The sequence below is a fragment of the Apus apus genome, chromosome 2, assembly GCF_020740795.1.
Source record: "Apus apus isolate bApuApu2 chromosome 2, bApuApu2.pri.cur, whole genome shotgun sequence".
NCBI lineage: Eukaryota > Metazoa > Chordata > Aves > Apodiformes > Apodidae > Apus > Apus apus.
In genome coordinates, this window is record NC_067283.1 from 140,432,996 (window position 1) to 140,451,655 (window position 18,660).

General features: G+C 35.7%; 1 protein-coding gene across 1 annotated transcript in view; it reads right to left on the reverse strand.

The window, feature by feature from the left end:
- The window catches only part of CSMD3 (CUB and Sushi multiple domains 3), a 558,931-nt gene that overhangs the window by 333,724 nt on the left and 206,547 nt on the right, over positions 1-18,660 (reverse strand). The window contains exon 7 of the mRNA XM_051611448.1: positions 4,775-5,080. Coding sequence (XP_051467408.1) covers positions 4,775-5,080 — 306 coding nt within the window. The remainder of the gene's footprint in view (positions 1-4,774; positions 5,081-18,660) is intronic.

Sequence of the window (18,660 nt, forward strand, 5' to 3'; positions counted from 1 at the left end):
GAACTGAAAACACAGAGAAAGAAAAAATCATGGAGATATCATAAGATTTTGAAAACAAATACCTAAGTAAAATCATCAAAATATACACCTGTACTTTAATCCTTAAGCTGAGTAGATATGGTTACAAATTTGAAAATGCTTGGTGACATTTCTGCTCTTTAGAAATAGGACAGAATTTCAGTGTAGCATAACGTGTTAAAGTAAGTTCTCTTGAGAATAAATGGGACTTTAAGATTCTAAGGAAAGGATTAAGTCACTTTTTGAATGGCTACATGATGACTAGTGTCATCCATTAAGATTTCCTGGTACTATTTGAGTTTCAGTTTGATAAGCATTTTTTTTTTTTCTCCAACCTTGACATTTCTGTTTCAGTCTGATTTTTTTTTTTTCCTACATTTCATATATATTCCATAGTACACAACTGTTCCAGTGCCCTTGTTACATTCCTTGCACCTTGTATTCCTTTGTGTCTATAGTACAACGGTCTTTAGAAATTTCTTTGGGATGGATATTTTCTTAGAATGTAGCACTTCTTAATGCCCTATTAAAAGTAACTACATCCTAAAAAAATGTCAACCTTTTCCTCTTTCTGACTTTCTTTGTGTATAGACTTTTTTCCTCTTTATGCCTTTCATGGCACATATAGTTATTCACCTGCCAACATACTAAATATTCTTTGCAAATATTCAGTTCATTGGAATAAAAAAAAAAAAAAGCACAATACTTTATTTCTTAATTTTTCAGCAAAAGAAAATAAACCACAATTCACTTTCCTCCAGTGATTCTGACTGTTGAATAAAAAGATATAGGCAAAATTTGTCTCTCTTCCTCGAAGAATAAAAAAGAATGGCTACTATAAATTGTTTATAATGAGTTGTTATTAAATGAAAGGAGTTTATTCTTGTTTATTGCTGGGGTAGAAGTCCAGGTACATTACAATCTCCAAAGATTTGTTTTGAAGATACTTTTCAATTCACTTTGTACTCCTTCAGTAGATGAAGGAGTCTTTAAAAAATTCTTACACTCTCTTTTTAAAATGATGTAAATTCACTTTGTGGTCTTTTTAAAAACCCCAGAAGTGTAATATCATGTCAGCAAAAGTGAGAATCAGATTTTATTATATTTGGCACTGATAGATCAAGGATTCGTCTTAATGTTATGAGAGAATTGAGGCCTCTGTTGTATCAACTTTCTTTGCTTCTATCTTAATATTTATTTAGAAATAAAACAGAACAGAACAGAACAGAACAGAGCAGAATAGAATAGAATAGAATAGAATAGTCCAGTCCAGTCCAGTCCAGTTGTAAGGGACCTGCAGTTACCATCTAGTCCAACTGCCCGTCCACTCCAGGGCTGATCAAAAGTTAGATCGTGCTTTTAAGGCCACTGTCCAAATGCCTCTTAGTGTTTAGACATATGCCTCTTAGCACAGTTTTAGGTGATGCGTTTATGCTATAAAAGCATTCACAAGAAAAAGTTCTAAAATATCTCTCATGATGTTTGCATATACTGAAATACAAATTCTGCAGCCTTAAGAAAGAAAAGCTGCAGCTGATATAAATTGTAAAACAATTCAATAGCTCTTAGAGGATTACTAAACTCTGAGATCTTAGCGTATGAAACACAGACAGGCAAAAAGACCAATAATGTTAGATTATCCTCTATTAATGTAGTTATGACTAACAGTACTTAAATACTTAAACAGAAAATAAACCTGGTGTTGCGAGCTGATGCCAGGGGGCTATCCCACACCAGGAAAGAAATATCACATTCCTGATTTCAGATTTGAAGACAGATCATGCTAGAAACTCTGATTGTAGTATCCACATGAATTGCTACTGAATGCTTGGCATTTCAAGTTTTGAGATTTAAAGAAATTTAAATGAAAGTGTTTAGGGTCCTCCTTGTTTTCCCCCTACTTCTGAACAGAGGAAGAGATACACTTTCATGAGTTTGAGGGCTTGATTTCATTAGAGCTCAGGACATAAAAATGCTATGTTTCTCCTACAGACATTGCATAGATACTTTTCATTAGCCTATCAAGCTGCATCTTGAAATTAAGCTTTTCACCCTTAATCTACTCCCTCCTTCTACAATAAAACTTCATAATACCAACAATAAGAACTCGCTCCTCTCCATAATGTACCTATTCATAAATTATATACTCATTTGTCCTTACTGAAGTTCTCCACATACTGGCATTCACTTCCTGAATGATATATCCTTTCATCCTGCCTTACATTTTCTTTTTTAAGGTAGGAAAATCAGAACAATGTAACACCATTATATTTTTTTTATTCCTCTGATTCAGTCTGCTTTTTTTTCTCATCCATAGAACAATCCTATGGAAGCCAACAGTATGACACTTATTCTATAGTTAGCACTTTGCATCAATGCTAACAACACCCAGCACTATTCTGATCTCACTAGCAACATTCTCAAAAAAGCCTACACTGAAGACTACATGTATGAAATGTTTTTGTCATATCCATTTTTAATAAATCAGTTAGTATATTATTTTTTCAAATATTAATTTGCATACATTTGCAAGCATAGTTCTTAAATTATTATCAAGAGTTCAAGAGAGAATATATTTCCAAAGCAAAAACTGATTTTAAGTATCTAATAAATAATTTTAAAAGGAATTTGCATAAACTTCTTTAGTAGGTCTTATATATAGTTCTGCAAGTAATTTAATATGCAGGGAAAGACAAGTAGTTTTTATACTGTTGTGCCTACGTCATTGCCGAAGAGAGGTTAAAATACTTCAATAGAAGCCTACAGGAAACTCCACGGAAACACCTGTGGAGTATCTCTCCATGATGGAAATTTCATCAGTTTTTTTCTCCGTATATGAATACCCCCTCTAATAGCATACACATGTATACTGTTCCGTATGAATGATACAGTAAAAAATATTTAAAAGGTTTTGCATAAAAAATGCTAGCAGAATCAAGACTCTACATGTGGCATGAGGGAATAAACTGCACAGAGACCTATGTATGGGCTTTCTTCTCCAGTAAGGTCTGACTTTATCTGTATATGAGCTGTGGTACCTAAAAGTGCCTGTGGTACTTCAATATGTGACAAATAAGCTGCATAACACTATTTTAGCTCTATTCTGGTCTCTAACTTTTTCATAATGCAAGGATTAGAACTTTAATATGACAAAGTAATTCACAACTATGTGCCTTACCTATATTTTATATTAATGGATAGGTCAGAGAAGAAAAGGACAGTGAGAAAACAGTGGAGAGGACATTGTAGTGTAATTATTTTAAATAGGAGATGGAACATACTGCATGTTTATCACAATTACTGCCAAATTTAACTGCTAAATTAGTACGTTCTCACATCTTTAAATTAGAAGACATTATCACAGACCCTCAGTCCCTGATAACTGAAAATAAGCCTTCTTTTTTAGCTTGAACAAAGATGTTCTCAAGTAAATGCACAACCACACAACTAGTATAAAATAAGTTCTAATAATTAATTTATACCAGTTGATAACCATGAATATACCTCATATTTGTATTAATTTAATAAAAATGAAACATAAATAGCTGCTTAATGATTTCTGTTTCATATGCAAACCAAATACAGTGCTTGTTTTTCAGTTATTCTATTTAAATTACATTTTAAAATTCTGTAGAACTGCAGCTCTGCTCTTTCAGTATGTATTAGCAAATGAAGCTACAGTAACTTATTAGGTCACTATCTGATCCAACAGGACAACAGATTCCAATATAATGTAGTCTTTATAAAATTCCAACCATATAATGCAACTTATGCAACTTGCTTGTGCAATAAAAGATGTTCCTCCTGTGTATATGTGTTTACAAATTACTCAGGCACAGTACATTAACTTGAAACAATGGATTAGCACACAATAAAAATATATAATAAATAGTATTCAACAACATTAACCTGCAACATTAAGCTGCTCCTCTCCTGAAGTTGTGTATGTGTAAAAATAAAACACATGTAATTTGGTTTTGCATGTCTATGCTGGTTAAATTAAAACATCCTAGTGTCACTGTTTCTCAGCCTCATGTTTCAGGTATTATCATTTACCTTTCACCTCAATAAATAATACTTTGTTTATACTCCAAATGTTGTTCATTATTAGTACTTTAGCATGTGGATTAAAGAATTGGAACACAGGAACATATCAGATGCTCAGCTTTACTACTTTAATACTTGAAACTGAATTTCCCAGTGTTCGAAACTTTGCTTCATTTATTGATTTCATGTTTGATAGAATAAAAATGTAGAGACACCTTTAAAAGCCAAAATTTGGCTGAAAATTTAAGGAGAAGGGAGATAATTAAAACTGCATCACCAATTAGTTTAGAACAAAGCAGCAATATAGTACATTTTTATGCTGTAGTTAATTACATATAAACACATATGCAGAATAGCTATGTTCTAATTTTAATCTCAGTTCTTTAAATTTTCATCAGCTCTCACACTAGGCTTGATAATGAAATATGATGTAAGCTATAAAGTGGCATCAAAAGAAAATTCCTGATCTTTCCCTTTTGCCTTTTTATAAATAAAATTAATTTAAATTACGATGACAATATTATTAATTTCATTATTAATTTAATTTTTCAATATGGCTGCCCCACTAAAACTCAGCTTTCAGCAGATTTAATCCCTTTCCCATTTGGTTCATTTACATTTGTTGAATAGATACCTAAACTTTTACTTTTAATTTATACAAAATATTTTTCTTTAACTACATGGGCACAAGTAAAGTAATATCCAATACCTCTATGAGTAACAATTGCAAGTTCTTTAGTTCTTTCTATCTGCTCAGCATTTCTTGGTCGTCGTCTTGTGCTTTGTGAATTTGCTTGATGAAGGGAGAATGCTTCCTTGGAAGTGTCCAACTCCAGAATTGATTTTCTTATATTCACAGCTTGCACTTGTTCTTCAGAAGGTTGTCTATAGCTGATCAGTGCACTGGATACAGCAACATCAGCAGATGTGCTAGCAACAGTAATAGCACCAGTGGTGGCCGCAATATGCTCCTCTAACTCACCAGTGGAGGCAGTTTTGATCAAAGTGGAAGTACCTGTGGGACACACAGTAGCACTGGATGCTAACTTTTTCTTTTGAATTGTGTTTTTCTGATCAACCTAAGAGATTAAATTTCCCTCTCTTTAACATAGTAAAGACAGCTGACATAAAAAGGGAAATTAAATAAGCTTTATTTTTAAAGTTGATGTAATCAGAACATTTTTAGATGCTAGTGAATATTTTATAGACATATTACACATTTAGTTTTAAATGTCCTCAAAATCTTTAAATGTCCTTAAAAATGTAGAAACATTTTTAACAGTCAGAATGACAGCATCTAATTTCCACCCCTGCAAATTCAGTCCTGAGGTCAGCATGGTTAGAGCAAAAAATGCAGCTGAATCATTAAAAGGGACCCCACATATACAAAAGTGATAACCACCCTACTGGAGTGATCCAGTGGCATTACATAGTAACCTAGGTAGTAGGCTAAGCTTCCATACTCCAGCTGATAATAAGGCTGCCAAATCCATACATTTGATTGTTTTCAACAAAGCTTGATGGGGCTCTAAAAGCTCATTTAGACTTGATACAGGGTAGCAGGACAGTATAAGCTAGACATTTAAATGAAACACCTAAGCGTAATTATTTACACTTGATATTGGACAAAGGCTGCATCATTCAATTCTTTTTGCTGTCTGATTCCTGCAATAGGCCAGATTATTTTACTTAAAAAATACAACCACAAAATGTTTTATTAGTTAAAGAATTGTCCATGCACTGCTTGTGAAAATATTAACACTTCTAACTTGTCTAGTAGCTAAAGATGATAACACATGAGGAAATTCTTAATATTTATAAACCTTTTCATCCTTCCTCATTTCCCAGATTTGGCAGCAAATATCTGGGGGCCAAGTATCTCACCTCTGACCATTTAAAACATCTAACACAGTAGCACCTCCACCTTGACTGGAACAAATAAATGACTGGGCAATGCATAATAAAATTCATAGTAACAAATGAGCATAAACAAAGTTGATGTACCATGAACTGCAGTATTATACTAGTATTTTTAAAACATTTTTTTTTAACTCCATAATAAATATTAAGGGGCTCTTGAACAGTCATTCAAACAATAATATTCCACACTTGACTTTTTATTTCTGAGCGATCCTCTCACACAGACTTGGAAACTTGTCCTTTAAGTGTAGTGGGTGATGACAGGATAGAAACAAACAAGAGTTTTTGCATTGTGATAAGAACATACACACTAGCAAATGGAAAGGAACCTCCCAAAGGAACTGAGCCGTACATAACACCTTTCATGCACAAGGTGTATTTAAACTCTTGACAGAGTTATCAATTACACTGTATAATTAAATGAAACAGATCCTAATGTCAGAAATACCCAGGATAGCTAATAAAGTCTCTTCTGGTTACTGCAGAAATTTTAGGCTGGAAATTACTTATTTTGCTATACTATTAAAAAATTACGACCATAAGAGCATAGTTAAGTATTATGCAGACAACTAGTAGGGCTGCTGCGGGTACTTAGTATTTTTGCTGTTATGCAAATCACGTCTTATTATCTGTTCTGCAGTACAGCACTTGTAAATTATATAATGATAATTCCCCCTGCAAAACTGAACAACCTCAAATGCACAATCTAAGACTCCTGGTTTATGTGTCAAAGAACAAACCAAAAGATACCTACTGTCTATCCTACGTTGACAGTAGTACAAATAAACCAAAATAGACCTAGATATGTTTTATGCTTTATTTCAGACTAAAACAATAAAATTTTCACAATAATTAGTAATATGAAAAGGCTAGACTACTTATGATTCAGGATACAATAAATTTTGACAGACTAGTATCAAGATTAAAACACACAAAAAACCCACAAGTGCATGGTCAAGAGATATTATGGAACAGGACAATGTTGATTACAACAAATAAAAGTTGTTCCATATTAAATAACCACTACTATTAAATAAAATTTACATGGATGCACCTTTATCATGCAAGAAAATGTGGAAGAACAGGCAGTTCTCAATATCAATCTCAAAGCAAAATTATATTCAGAATCTCAGTGAAATTACATGTTACATCATAGTGCTTTTTAGATGCACAGGATTTTAAATTAATACAAGAGAAAGTTAAACTCAAAAGTAAAAAGCAAGAAAAATTATGCTTACTTAAAGCTTCACATTGAAAAATAGTGCTACTTTGATACAGAGGCAACTTTCAAACAAAACACCTAACTTGCTAAACTTCCCCATCCACTTACACTGCAAAAAAGAACTCGTGTAAAGATCTAAGGGTTAACACTGAGATGTGATTTACCTGGAAGACAAAAATAATGTTATGTATAAACAATCTGCTAAGATTGCACAGAACTGCACAATTGCATAGAGTAGATGCAGTGATGTTTGCCTAAACATAATTTTGAATGTGTAAAAAGCATGAATTTTGATGTCTTAGTATTCTACAAAAAAGGGTTTAGACCAATTGAAACACGTGTCACATGGGCAATGTAACATGCTCTGTGCTTCAGTCGTCTGCAGTAAAATCTGACATTGGAGTTTGTCAGAGACCATAGTTTAGAAATCATAATTTCCTATATTAAAAAACCACATCCCATATTCTTGCTCTCAATATTCTGGTCTATAATTAAAATCTTAAAATATAAACTTGCTATGAAAAATGGTACAAAAAAGTAAAAAAGAAAAACTGATTCCTGCTTTTTAGGATACAGTTTAAACCAACAATTTTTAGGCAGCTGAAGTCAGCTCAGAGGTAGGTCATCACTTTGGATTCACAATCAGCAAGCGAAAAATATATATATATGAGGCTTGCAGAACTGCCAGGCTGCACCATGGGAGGAAGCAGTAAGAATGTGGAGGCAAGAAAGAGTAATTGTTGCTTGGGGCATGGGTTCACAAAGAAAGGGAACCTGACAAGCTCAGATAAAAGCAGTCTGAGACCTACTAGACTGGACAACCGTTTCCCTAAATGAGTCCCTGTGGATGGAGAATGGTTTAAAATCAGCAAAACTGAGGACCTTTCATGTGTCAAACTAAACTCTTTAGGTGATGGTAGATTTTAAGCAGTATTTACACCTAAAAATTCCCAAGTATGTAGCAGTGGAAGGCAATCAAGCTGATGATCTACAAAGCAACTGAGTTCATACAACTAGTCTGAATGAGCCACTACTTTAAAGTGTTGTAACAACTAAAACTTTGGATGATGCAAACGTACGGAAAACCCATAAAATTTTCTATTTATATAGGAGTATAGGAGTGGAGGTTGCCCTGATTCCAGGATCATTTTTAGTAAAGGAAAGAGGCAAGAGCCTTTGACATTTGCCTGAGACAAAGCTCCAGAAATAGATTATGAATCTGTGCTAGATGCACACACTTTGCATATGCAATATGCTATAAGTATACACAAGGTTCGTCTTGTAAACATGATAGCAAAAGAAATTTACCCCAGATAAACTTATGGTGGAAGTTTTCATCCCCCATAAAATGGGGAATGGTATTACAATGTATCTTCCCTCTGCAATCAGTACAGATATTTAAAATGTATTTTTGTAAGTCGGAGGTAATGTGAATGTGCCAATACTAAATTAAAAATTAGCAACTTCTAGAAGCTGCAAGACTGAAAAAAAGTAGCCACATTTATCACAGGAAAGTCCATATGTGTAGGAAAGCATAATCAGACAACTGCAGTTCTGGTTAGAGAAATTAATTTTAACCTTTATACACTTTAGAAATAGGTTGTTTCCTTAACCAAAATCAATTACTTTCAGACAAAGCAACTTGAGTTTTATACTCATTTTTGAAGCCTGAGCTCTATGCTATGTTAACATTTTGTGTTCAATCCCAGATTGAAATGTAGGTTTCAGCTGTGGCTATCATCTCCTATTAAACCAGAATTGCATTTTCTTCCAGTTCCACAAGCTTCCACCAGGAAAAGTATCAGTGATTAGTAAACATGTATTAACACATGATTTAAGATTGGGGCTTCTTAATAAAATTAATATAATAGCTATTCTTTCTTACAAGATACAACTCAGAATTATGTTTTAGGAAGACTCAAACAGAGAAGATTTTAGGGAAAATTAATTAATTCCCTAAATTAAAGCTACAGTGTGAAATTACAAGATTTCTATGCTTTCAAATATTAACCACTGACTGGACTGAAAGAAACTCTTTCCATTGCAATGCCATTTCAAAATAAAGCTTTGACATGAAGTATGTTACTGTAACTTCTATTATTACAAGCCAAAATATTATAATTCCACAAGCTGAAAGCATGGAGAGTATAACTTGCCTGAATCGGAAACCCAACACTAGATGTCTGAAATGCAACTAAAGAAGGTAATTAATAAAGTATTCCACCAAAGTTTTAAAGATTTTCTAAATTTGTTTTTATTTCAGAGACAACAGATGAGCAAACCTTCTAACATTACTTATTTGTCCACTCTTGCTCTAACACTACTACTCTTCGTAATGCCATGCTGATAAGGATTCCAACTGATCAGAAAAGAGTGAATGTTCTTCAGTGTGAGTTTAGTTCTTGGATTAAACTTTTTTAATCCACAGGACCATAGAATAACTCAGGCAGAAATGGACCTCAGGAGTTCTCCTGTTGTCATAAAAACCTGAAGCAGAGTCAGTCATGGCTTTACCCAGTCAGGTCTGGAGAAAACCTCCTAGGATGAAGACCACACAATCTCCCCAAGCTATTTGCTCAAATGCATGACTGTCTTCACAGAAGAAAAGTTTCTCTTCATATCTGGTCTGAAGATCTCATTTCAAATTCTGTGAGTTGTCTCTCATCCTCACACCATGCTCCACTATGAAAAGCTTGGCTCTGTCTTTTCAATAACTCTCCTGCAAACATTTGGAAGCTGCCATTAGCTTTTCCTTCTCCTCAAGGCTAAAAAAGCCCAGCTCCCTCAGCCTCTCCTTACTGGGCATGTGGTCCACCTCCCAACCATCTTAGTGGCCCTCCACTGAATTTGTTCCAAAAAGAATGCACCTTTCCTGTCATGGTGTCCAAAATTTGATGCACTATTTAATTGTGGTCACAGGAATGCTTGAGTAAAGGACAATAAATCTTCCCTTTTATTTACTCACTACATTTCTGTTAATATAACTGAGGCTGCTGCCAGGGTGCACTGCTGGGTCACATTCAGCTGGCTGACTTACACAACCCACAGGGCCCTTTCAGTAGAGGTCCTTTCTGTCAGCCAGTCCTTTTGCCAGGGGTTCTTCATACCTAGATGCAGGGGTTTGCATTTGCCCTTGTTGAGCTTCGTAAGATTCTTGTTGTACCATTCCTTCAGTTTGTCTGTGTCCCTATGGATGTCAACCCTGTCCTCAACAATATTGTCTGTTGACTGTTTGGCCCATTAATGACTATCCTCTGAATTTAACTTTAGCAGTGCAAGAGCAGATGAAAACTGGAAAATTATTCGTAAGATCAAATAAACTGGATCTAAGGCTGCTGTTCAGCAGCTATTCTAATTAATAAGAATTAGTTCTGCTGATTAATTCATAGGAAACAGATTGAGTTCAAAATGAGAGAACAAATACGGATATTCAGTATCTTGTTTATTCAGGATTAATTCAAGATGCAGGACTTTATTAGTCTTTGTGACACGATCCAACCATATACTTCCCAAACAAAGCTAAAGGTCCTTACGCAGATGACCCTAAATGAGACTCACTATAGTAAAGTGCTTGTGAGGTCGGCCTAGGATTTTTCCTGTGTATCCATAACAGGAAGGCATAAGCTATTCTATGCTTATGTAATGGGTAACGGAGAAAGAAGTGTTGACAATATTAAGCAAAAACAAAATGCATATCTCACTAAAGAAAAAAGAGATGGTTACAGTTATATGCAGAATTTTAAAAAAGAGCTATCAGTAGATCCTATCTTCATTCTTCTTGCAGGTGTTCAAGGATTTTCAGTCAAGTCTGATTTAGCACCTTTACTTAAAACCTTCTCAGTTAACTAACTCTGCAGTGAGCAGTGCATCCCATTAAGAAAGGGAATTTTTGCTAATAAAATCATAGAATCATAGAATCATAGAATCCTAGGGGTTGGAAGGGACCTCGAAAGATCATCTAGTCCAACCCCTCCTGCCAGAGCAGGGTCACCTAAAGTACATCACATAGGAACGCATCCAGGTGGGTTTTGAATGTCTCCAGTGAAGGAGACTCCACAACCTCCCTGGGCAGCATGTTCCAGTGCTCTGTCACTCTTACAGTAAAAATTTTTTTTCGGATATTCACCTTGAACCTCCTATGCTCCAATTTACACCCTTTACCCCTTGTCCTATCACTGGTCATCACTGAGAAGAGCCTAACTCCATCTCCCTGACACTCACCCCTTACATATTTGTAAACATTGATGAGGTCACCCCTCAGCCTCCTCTTCTCCAAGCTAAAGAGACCCAGCTCCCTCAACCTTTCCTCATAAGGGAGATGTTCCACTCCCTTAATCATCTTAGTAGCTCTGCGCTGGACTCTTTCCAGCAGTTGCCTGTCCTTCTTGAACTGAGGGGCCCAGAACTGGACACAATACTCCAGATGCAGCCTCACCAATGCAGAATAAAGGGGGAGGAGAACCTCTCTTGACCTACTAACCACACCCTTTCTAATGCACCCCAGGATGCCATTGGCCTTCTTGGCCACAAGGGCACATTGCTGGCTCATGGTCATCCTCCTGTCTACCAGGACCCCCAGGTCTCTCACCTACACTACTCTCCAGCAGGTCAGCCCCCAACCTATCCTGGGACATCGTGTTGTTCTTCCCCAAATGCAAAACTACACTTGCCCTTGTTGAATTTCATCAGGTTTCTCCCCGCCCAACTCTCCAGCCTGTCTAAGTCTCTCTGAATGGCAGCACAGCCTTCTGGTGTGTCAGCCACTCCTCCCAGCTTGGTGTCATCAGCAAACTTGCTGAGGGTACATTCTATACCCTCATCCAGGTCGTTGATGAAGATGTTGAACAACACCGGTCCCAGTACCGACCCCTGAGGGACTCCACTAGTCACACACCTCCAACCAGATTCTGCCCCATTGACTACAACTCTCTGACTCCTTCCCATCAACCAGTTCCTAATCCACCTCACTACCTGATCACCAAACCCATACCTGATCAACTTATCTACAAGGATGCTGTGGGAGACGGTGTCAAATGCTTTACTGAAATCAAAATAGACCACATCTACCGCTCTACCATCATCTATCCACCTAGTAATTTCCTCATAGAAGGCTATGAGGTTAGTCAAACATGATTTACCCTTGATAAAACCATGCTGACTGCTCTTGATGAGCCCCATGTCCTTGATATGCCTAGAGATAGAGACAAGAATAAGTTGTTCCATCACCTTTCCAGGGATGGAGGTGAGGCTGACCGGTCTATAGTTACCCGGGTCCTCCTTCTTGCCCTTCTTGTAGACTGGAGGGACATTTGCTATCCTCCAGTCCTCAGGCACCTCTCCTGTTACCCATGACTTACCGAAGATGATGGAGAGTGGACTAGCAATGACCTCCGCCAGCTCCCTCAGCACCCTTGGATGCATTCCATCTGGACCCATCGATTTATGGATGTCCAGATTACTCAACTGATCCCTAACCCAATCCTCATCTACTATGTCCTCACCTATCTTGACTACCTTATCTTAATTATCTTAATTAACTGCTCTCTTTGATGTTCTTTGTCATTAAGTATCTGATCTCTGCAAGACTTTCCAATAAAGTTACAAACATAATTTTAATAATGTGTTCTGGATGTCTTAAAGGAACTTTCAAGTTAGCATAGATGTAAGAGCTATTTTTTCGATGTCATTCCAGCACTATTATTTCCACAAATCTCTTTTTTAATTCTTCATAAATTTTCTAGGGTTTTACCTGCTCTTAAGTTCAAATTTTAGTTTTGCTTCTGTTGATTTACAAGTAAGTAATAGAAAAAAAAGGAATCCAACATACAAATACAATTGAGAATATGAAAGCAGTATAACTGGCTGATGTAAAACATTCTTCTGACCAAATTGATTCTCAGTTCCCAGCTATTCAGCAAAGAAATAAAACTGTGGGTTTAAAGAATACATAAATTTAAAAATTTGGTTCAAAACAAGGTTCTAGACTTAAGTTCAAATAGGCAATGATCCCTGGGCTCATCCAAATAGCAAAAACTCCAAAAGCTGCCTAGAAAGAAGTCTAATATATGTATGTATTGCTTCCTTTTCTTTTTACTTCAACAATTTGTGTGGATTGAATCAGAATTTGTTTTGTTTGTTTGTTTGTTTTGGTACCAGAAGGCACTTCTTGGCATTACTGCATTCTCTTATGACTTTTTTTCCTTGCTTTTTTTTCTGTCTCGTCTTTCAGTCCTTCTGTTGTTATGTCCTTCTTCTCTCTCCATCTTTTATATTAACTTTAAATGTAAATCAACTGCTGGAGTATGACATATACCAGAACAGCCTGAAACTAACAATTAAGCATCAACCAGTAATTTTCAGGGATGCAGAAGGTAAGACATTTGTCATCCTTTAGCACATACAAATGCATTCCTCCATGATTTTCCAGATACTTCTCTCAGTGAACTTAAAATCACCTGGAATTTTTAAAGAAGATACTGAAAAAAGAGTAAATGTTTATATCTTAATTTTATCAAAATGATTGCATTTTAAAAATCTCAGCTTTTATCCATGCAATGTTCTATTTTTTGATGATGTAGAAATGCTGAATACCTTATCATGATTTATCTTTGCTCCACTGAAGTTAGGACATAGAAAATTACCACTTTTTTTTCTTTTTTTTTTTCCTTTTACATATAACTATCCAAAGAAGAGATTCCAGTAAAATGTATTTGCTTAATAGAGAAACAGTATGAAAATTGCCAACTTAGGCATATATATGGATCTTGTTCTTTCAGTTGGTTTAACTACAGTGAGAAATTATTCTTTTTAAAGCATATAACTTTTAGGAAAAAAGGAAAACAAAACCAAACTTGACCATGAATGTTTGTAAATGAGAAAGCAGTGTTTTGGAATACAAGATAATTATTTGCATCTGATAATTGGTTGCATAGATACAGTCATGCCTTTCTTTGCTTTCTTCTCGAAAGCGATGTGCATCGATGAAAAATAATTTTGTAGAACTCACCAGAATAAAAAAAGTCGTTATAAATTCTTTAAGACTTTCTTTCAAAGGTATTCTAGGAATCTATGAAATTAATTATAAAGTGCTGGGAATGGAAAGCATTCACATCTATTTGCTTTATTTACTAGTAGTCAACTCACAAAAGAGTACCTTTCTTGTATTAGTCAACTAAAAAAGACTTGCCAATATTGTCCTATATACATTATTTCTTCCTAATTTTTTCTTGTGAGCCATGGTGCAGAAAGATTTCTTTACCCTTTTAAAAGGTAAAATAACATAAAATAGGTAAATTTTCAAAAATAATTATTAAAGAGACTATGTACATAGCAATGTATATAGCAATGATGTAAAAAAAAGCAACAAACAAATAACCCAAACACCACCTTTTTTTCTGTCCCAGGTACTATTTAGAACAAAAGGAAAGTACAGTTAAATACATTCTGAAGTGCAAAATACAACCCACTGTGCTTAGATTACATCAACACACCAGAAGAGAACTGTTGCTCCACTCCCTCATCAATGAAATTTTAATGACTGAACTACAGGCAATTTTGGAAGGCATTCTCTTCTGAGATTTTAAGCAAAAGAATCAAGAAATACCAGAGAATGTTGCAAACTTAATGTATTGCTGGTATGAGTGCTGTAAGTTGCCTTTAAAAAAAACCGAACCAAAACAAAACCCACAAAAAACACACACACACAAAAAATATTTAAAGCAAGTTCAAACCCATTGCAAAATCTTGTATGCACATTTTCAAAAAATACCTTGATAGGAACATATCTCAGGGACATTTAATCAGAGGTTTTAATAAGTTTAAAAGTTCTGACTCCTAATTTGGCTTCTTGTGTCACTTTGAACATGCAATTACACTGCAGTGCTCTCATTTCTTAGTAACAAATTGAAATTGACATTTTCTTTTATTTCCAGATGGATATTAATATTAGTCACCTAAAATCTGTTCAGTGCTACAAGCAAGTAAACTAGCATGCATAAGCCAAATATACAGCTCCAGATAGAACAATACTTGCTAAAGCTGGAACTACAAATTGATAAGACTTTAACAATCCTACTTATGCTTTCAGTGAAGTTTAGATGTGGGCAAAAATAATTAATAAGAAAGCAAGCAATAATTGCCTTCATTTACTCTTATTATACAAAAAAAAAATTTTGATCATTGCTCTTGAGTATCTAGGTGAGGTATCTAATTTTTGCCCTAAACAGGCTAAATGCTCAAATTTTCTATTATAAATCCAGTGTTAAGCATCAACTTGACACAAACTTATTACTAAGGATTACTAAAGTAATTTCAGATTCTAAAAGTGTATCCAAAATACTAATCTTCACTACAGGGAAGATTATTTTAAGAACTATTATTTTTTTTTCTCTTTTTTTTTTCCACACAGATAGTACTTCTAGGTTAGTAACATTGCTAGAAATAATGTGTAGTTCCTAAAAAGGTTTTTCACTTACTAATAAAATGGCAAAGACAAGCTTGAAGAAAAGGTGTCTTGCCAGTTTGACTTAGTATCAACCTGTGTATCTTCACTGCATGGGAAATACACAGATCTTAATACTTAGGCATATTTTTAAATTGTTTACTCATGTCTAGCAAAATTTACAGAGAATGATAGAGAAGTTCTAAAGAATGTAGCCTAGTACATATTATTTTGCCATTAGTAGTACAAGGCCACCAGATTTGTGTTGACCCCATGCAGGCTTGCCTTGGCTTGAGGCTGTTTGCACTGGTTTTCATAATCTTGCTGTGGTCAAGTGAGTATTTCCTGACCTGTTTATTTCAGTAATGTTTTGCTCTGAGAATACTGCATACAGTAAAGCTCTGATAAAGCCATGTAGTCACTGCAGAACAAGGAAGAGACCTTTACAACTACTTGAGGCTGAGGGCAGCTAATACGCAACTTTCAGTTGTTGGTAAAGAACAATGAGAAAAAAGTAGCCTGTGTTAAGAAAACACATAAGAAGAAACAACTGAATGCCAAAACTAAAAAGGAAGACCCTCCCTCTCCTCACCCCTCATGCAAATATCACACTCATCCAAACACAGCCCCTTGGATGCTATCAATTCATTGTAATCCCCATCCCAGAGGCACAGTGAAAAGGGTGAAAATAAGACAAGAAAAAAATAGTGGAGAGTAGGAAGGCAGTCCATAACTTTTTAAAGTGTATTGTTGTTGTTGTTGTTGTTGTTGTTATTGAGGCCTTTCTATATTAGATAATTTAGACTACTACACTGCTAAAATTTTAACTGGAATGACAAAAAAGTATTAACTCCATAGAAATTGTGTTTCCTTCAGCCATAACAAGATTCTCTAATGTTGTACTATATAAGTGCATTACAATCCAACTAACTTTAGATGTGAAGTTTTGTATAACTAAATAAATTATGGTTCTTTGTATCTTATACCACTGAAGTACAGTTCAATGACTGTTAGGACTCTGAGGGCTCTAATGGGCCGTAAGAGCACTGCTCAGCCTCTTTTGGGCCTCCCCCCAGCCAGGCCCATGGGTCCAAGGCCTCTAGCACCGGGAGTCATCAGTCGCTGACCCTGTGACACTGCAGCAGTTCTGGTCCCCTGCCCCCCACAGCCCTGCCCTGACCAGCCATAAGGCTAATGTCCCTGTCAGGCCTTGGCCTGTTCCTGTGTCCATGGAGATGCCCGACACTCAAGGCTGGGGCTGCCTCCAGCTGCACTCCAGCCTGCCCTGGTCCCTGGCTGGGGTCAGTGGGACCAGCACTGGCTGTGATGCCCTGCACTGCCTGTACCCACAGATTCCCTGTGGTCCCCAGCTTGCCAGCCCTCAGGGAGCCATTGGCCCTTGCTGTGCCCTACCAATTACTGTCTGTTAACCATTGTAAAAATACAATGCCTGTGAACAAAGCAAAGCATTACATTTAACAAGATTAGTCTTTTTTCTCACTTAGAATAATCTCTAAACAGAGTGAATGTTGAAGCAATGCAAAGTTGAATACTTTATAAAAGAAACTGCATCATCTTTTATTTTTATTGTTTTATTTAGAAGTCCAGGTCAGGCTAAAAAATAATACTTTCTAAGAAAGGTCAAGTCCTAAGTGTAATGAAAACTGTTCTCTGGCAAGGAGACATTCAAAACCCATCTGGACCCCATCCTATGAAACCTGTTCTAGGTGACCCTGCTCTGGCATTGGAGTTGGACTAGATGATCTCCAGAGGTCCCTTCCAACCCCTATCATACTGTGATTCTGTGAAGGAATAAGGTTACTTCAGTATAGAAACTGATTAAAAATCCACTTAAAACTTTACAGAGAGGAAGCTATTCCTGCAGAACATTAAGTGCTGTGAGCATTAAGTGGGCAATAAGTGAACTTTTGTACTATGAATCAGGCATCCAGTACAAAATTGAGCGATCTGCCTCAGGAAAAGCTTCCCCTATGGAGTAACCCCAGTGATCCAATAGTAAAAAATTTCAAGACGTCTTAAGTTAAATGCTTACACATTAAAATAAATGCCAAATGTATTCTTAAAAGAGTTATAGATGTATTGTCTTAATAAGCATTCCAGGCAATTTTGCTGAAATGGTTACTAATACACAAAACAGCTCCCTCAGTTACCGCAAGCGTCTTTCCTCAGCAGTGTATTATGTTGTACAGAGAAATGCTCACAAAGAGGCATCTTCTACGGGAGAAATATATATTAGCATACCTAAAAATAGTGCAATTTGAGTTTAAGAAATGGCAACTCGTGTTAGATACTTCTTACATTCCTTACCTGGTAGAACTTAAGAATAACATATTTTGAGATGACTGGTTGCTTAGCAGATCTGAAAACTTCAGAGTTTCATGGAATGTTTGAGGTTGGAAGGCATCCCTGGAGAGTGTCTAGTCCACCTTGAACTCCTAAAAGCTGTTGCTTGGATTAGTGTCCAATCATGCACAGTCTCTACCCCTGAAGGGATATAGACTCCCACAACCTACCTGAGAAACTTTTTCCATTTTTAAATCATATTTAAAGAAAAAGGTTTCTTTTGCTTAAATGGAACTTCTCATATTTCAGTATGTGCCCACTACCATTTGCCCTTCATTGGGCGATGGAAACAGTTTGGCTCCTTCTCTGTTACTCCCTCTTATCATATGTTTATACACATATGCACCACCATGCGTGTTTATTTTTTGAAGTATAAATATGTTGAATGGACTTAAAAACTTATATTCTTGATATTGGAATAATATATATTGAAACTGTGTTTGAATTAGAAATTTAAAATGTTATGTTCTATACATTCATTCTACTTTTTTTCTTTTCTTATGAAAATACTCTCCTCTTAAGCCTGTCTCTTGTGAACAAGCATATTCTTGTACATAAGCTCTGTAGGTAGCAAATCTATTTATTTTCCAGAATAATTCAAAGCTGACACTGGGAAAAAAAAAAAAAAAAAAAAAACCTCTCAAAAGAT